The sequence below is a fragment of the Monodon monoceros genome, unplaced genomic scaffold (genome assembly GCF_005190385.1).
Source record: "Monodon monoceros isolate NGI ecotype Baffin Bay Population unplaced genomic scaffold, NGI_Narwhal_1 Super_Scaffold_16, whole genome shotgun sequence".
Taxonomy (NCBI): Eukaryota; Metazoa; Chordata; class Mammalia; order Artiodactyla; family Monodontidae; genus Monodon; species Monodon monoceros.
Genome location: NW_021703772.1, coordinates 28,115,928 through 28,119,396, shown reverse-complemented (window position 1 = coordinate 28,119,396; position 3,469 = coordinate 28,115,928). Strand labels below are relative to the sequence as shown.

General features: G+C 41.1%; 1 protein-coding gene across 1 annotated transcript in view; it reads right to left on the bottom strand.

Moving 5' to 3' along the window:
• CUNH2orf80 (chromosome unknown C2orf80 homolog) overlaps positions 1-3,001 on the bottom strand; it is a 12,563-nt gene extending 9,562 nt beyond the window's left edge. Inside the window, exons 1-2 of the mRNA XM_029224552.1 lie at positions 2,961-3,001; positions 900-981 (exon numbers count right to left, since the gene is read on the bottom strand). Of these exons, the coding sequence (XP_029080385.1) occupies positions 900-981; positions 2,961-3,001 (123 nt within the window). The remainder of the gene's footprint in view (positions 1-899; positions 982-2,960) is intronic.
• Positions 3,002-3,469: the final 468 nt, after the last annotated feature.

The following is a 3,469-nucleotide window of genomic DNA, read 5'->3' as shown; positions in this document are numbered from 1 at the left end:
AGGAAGGAAGGAAGGAAGGAAGGAAGGAAGGAAGGAAGGAAGGAAGGAAGGACCGTGCTCACTTGTTGAAGCCTAATACAAAGATTGATGCCTGGACCAGCAGCACTGACATCACGTGTTTGTTCATTAGAAATGCAAATTTCCAGCCCCACCCCTGAACCCCTTAATCAAAACGGTCTTGTAATAAGACCTCATTAAAGTTTGAGAAGCACTTATCTAATTAATTTAATTTCTCCACTTAATACGTGCACAGAGAAGTAGTTTAGAACACCAAGCCTTAACTGCTCACTCCGCTCCAGAGAAATCAGACAGGGAAGGGGAGGGGGCAGGGAGAGACAGGTGATTTCTTCTTCCTCATTAGTGCGAGAATAGTAAATGGGTAGCATAAAAAAGCTGAGGGTTTACTAATCTCTTTTGGATTAGATCTTTACATAGCTTCCTTAATTTATGTGAAGTGAACTTTGATTACATAGTATGAATCTGAGTTTCAACATGTATAATATAATAAAAAAGGATTTTAGGATTATTCAATTATTTGGTTTTCTCCATAAATGGTAAAAAATTATATTTGAGAACTACACGACAGTTAATCTTGTCAACAAGCTTTTAACATCATGTCTGTCACATTTAATCTTGTACTCGTTTTGCTTTTAAATCTTTTCTCTCCTAATAGTAAATAAAGAGCAAAAGTCTCATGACTTTAATTTTCTCATTCTTCTTGCTTTCAGTTTAATGAGTTGAAGAGACCACATGGAGAATCCTAGGTTGAGAAGATGAGGAAGAGGACATTCTGGGGGGATCAAGATTAGCCTTGCTTGTGATAGATATTAGATCCCCGTTCTGTCCCCATAATACACGTATGACACAGATGTGACTCGTGGCAGCATGCCTTTCTTTACCATATCATCTAGAAAGGTGAGTTGCCTTCTTCCTTTTGGGTCAAATTCATTTTCCCGAAGTCTGATGCCAATATAATCTCCCCTTAAAAGCAAGAGAGCAGGATTGAACCAGAGGGAAAGACATGGGAGCACGGTCTGCAGAAGAACATTCCTTCCCCATCCCTCCCTCCTCCACCAAATACAAGCGAAGTCACCGATGGCTCTGGTAGCTGAGTTAATATTCATTTTGATTTAAACAGCCATTCTGCTACCTTGCAGGTTTAAAGTGTCTAACCATCATGAACAAATCACATTTATTGTAAAATTAAACTCACATAGAACCGAATTTCTAGGAAAGCAGGGAGTATGATAAATCCCCAAAGGCAGAACAGATATTACAAAACCGAAAGGATTGAGACCCACTATTTAAAAGAAAGATTCCCTTGCTGCCCTTGCTAAATTCAGGCAGGATGTCCAAAGTTGATAACTTCCAGATATATGATATTCCATACAGATGTGTTCTTTTGCCTGAAGGCTTTTTGCCCATTAGAATGCAAATACCGTTAGGAGGAGTTATGTGTAAAAACATATTAGTGATTCCACTTTAGTGTATCCTTATCAGATCCTTTCCTAACAGACTTTTAATAAGGGGAGGGTAGAATAAGGGCCCTGGGAGGTGAATAGAAAGGAGTACTACTCTGGGAAAGTCAAGAAGAGGGAATGGATATAGGCAAAAGGACTCTGGGGTCTCCAAGGTCGATCTCACAATGTTACATAAGGACAGTTCTGTTTGTCAAGGTCTTTACCAAACACTTTGGGCAAGTTCCTATGCTGGGAATAAATTTGCTTTGGGGTTCTAAGAGCCCTTCTTCTGAGTCATTAAGCTATTCTAGATGGATAAAAATTCTTGAAATTTTGCTTTGTAATTCCAAGACACTTTATTTAAAGTAGCCTAAATAGATTCTTTGGGTAAAATTAAACTATATATACATAAAAAATTATATTTATATCAGTTTTGAAATTCCAGTTCTTTGGATGAGATATGTAGAGGAACTGGCATTCCTAATCATGGCTTGTTCTTTATTATGTTGACCTCCAAACACATACATGTAAACATGTGTGAATTCATACATAGTTTATTGCAGCATTTCTTTTTTTTTTTTTTTTGCGGTTCGCGGGCCTCTCACTGTTGTGGCCTCTCCCGTTGTGGAGCACAGGCTCCAGATGCGCAGGCTCAGCAGCCCACGGGCCCAGCCGCTCCGCGGCATGTGGGATCCTCCCAGACCAGGGCACGAACCCGTGTCCCCTGCATCGGCAGGCAGACTCTCAACCACTGTGCCACCAGGGAAGCCCCTATTGCAGCATTTCTTAAAGAACTTGTTAAAAGATAATTACCTTAGTAGGCAGAGAAAGGACATTTAATGGAGACTATGATAAGATCTCTAATAAAAGGGTATTATTGTTGTGCCTATAATCATGAAATAGAACATAATAACCTTTTTCTCCTCTTTTTATATGGTCTGTGATTTTCACCAACCTCTTAACAAAGTACCAAGTCAAAGAAAAGCTACCACAGGAGGAAAAAAATTTCCATGGGAAAACTTAATGTTTTCTTTATGTGTTTAAAACAAAGTTCGGAGGGCAGAAAATGGAGATAAATTATTTAATCAATAAGCCTGACAATAGAAGAAGCAGAGTCTGCAATTTAAATGCTGGGCCCTTGGGTACATTTTTCCAGAAATCTCTCCTATATCTTTTACCAGTCGGGCCCTTTCAAAGGCATACCCTGACCAGCACAGGCGGGGACTGTGGGCTCAGATCTTAGACTCTAGAATGGGGATGCCTCGGATGTGCACGCTGCTGGCAGACACATCCTCCCAAGAGGTTCAGCATCCTGCTTTGCACCACATGTGAGGCCTCTTGGGCAGGAGACAGAGGCCAGATCATCCGGCTTTCTCCTATAGCCCAGGAGCAGATTCTTCCTTAGGTTTTTACCCCACTGCCAATATCCAGACCATCTATGACATAAACCCCACCAAATGCTCAGTGCAGTAAATGTAAGTTATTCTCAATCAGACTTACAGGAGTTTTCTCATTTCCTTCTTTAGTAGCCTTCTTTCCATGATTAAAGGCTTATCCAGCTGAGCAGGGATCTGCAGCTACACTGCACCTGTTTTCCTTTGGAAAGACCCAGCCTCTCTGAACCTAGAAGCTACAGCAGCAAATCAGAGAGAATTTGAGTTAGGGATGCTATCACTCCTAATACCAGTCATGGAGTCCTAGGCTCTGGAAGGGATCCGAGAGTGTGCAGGCCTCTTATCCAGCAGGTTCCAGGTCAGAAAGCTGTCTGGAGGCCAGCACACTGTACCTTGAGTTGATCTGACACCTCTTATTCCTTCCACACTTTTCCAATATTCATCATTTGCTTATTCTTGCCATAACCTTGCAAGTGTCAATAAAACAGACACAGCTCATGTAATCGTGGATGAGTCTAGCTATACAGAAAAATCCAAGCAAAGATGGCTTGTGATCTGATTATGTTTGAGTTCTGTGTGCATTCAACATAGCGACTCTCCGTGAACCTACCTGGT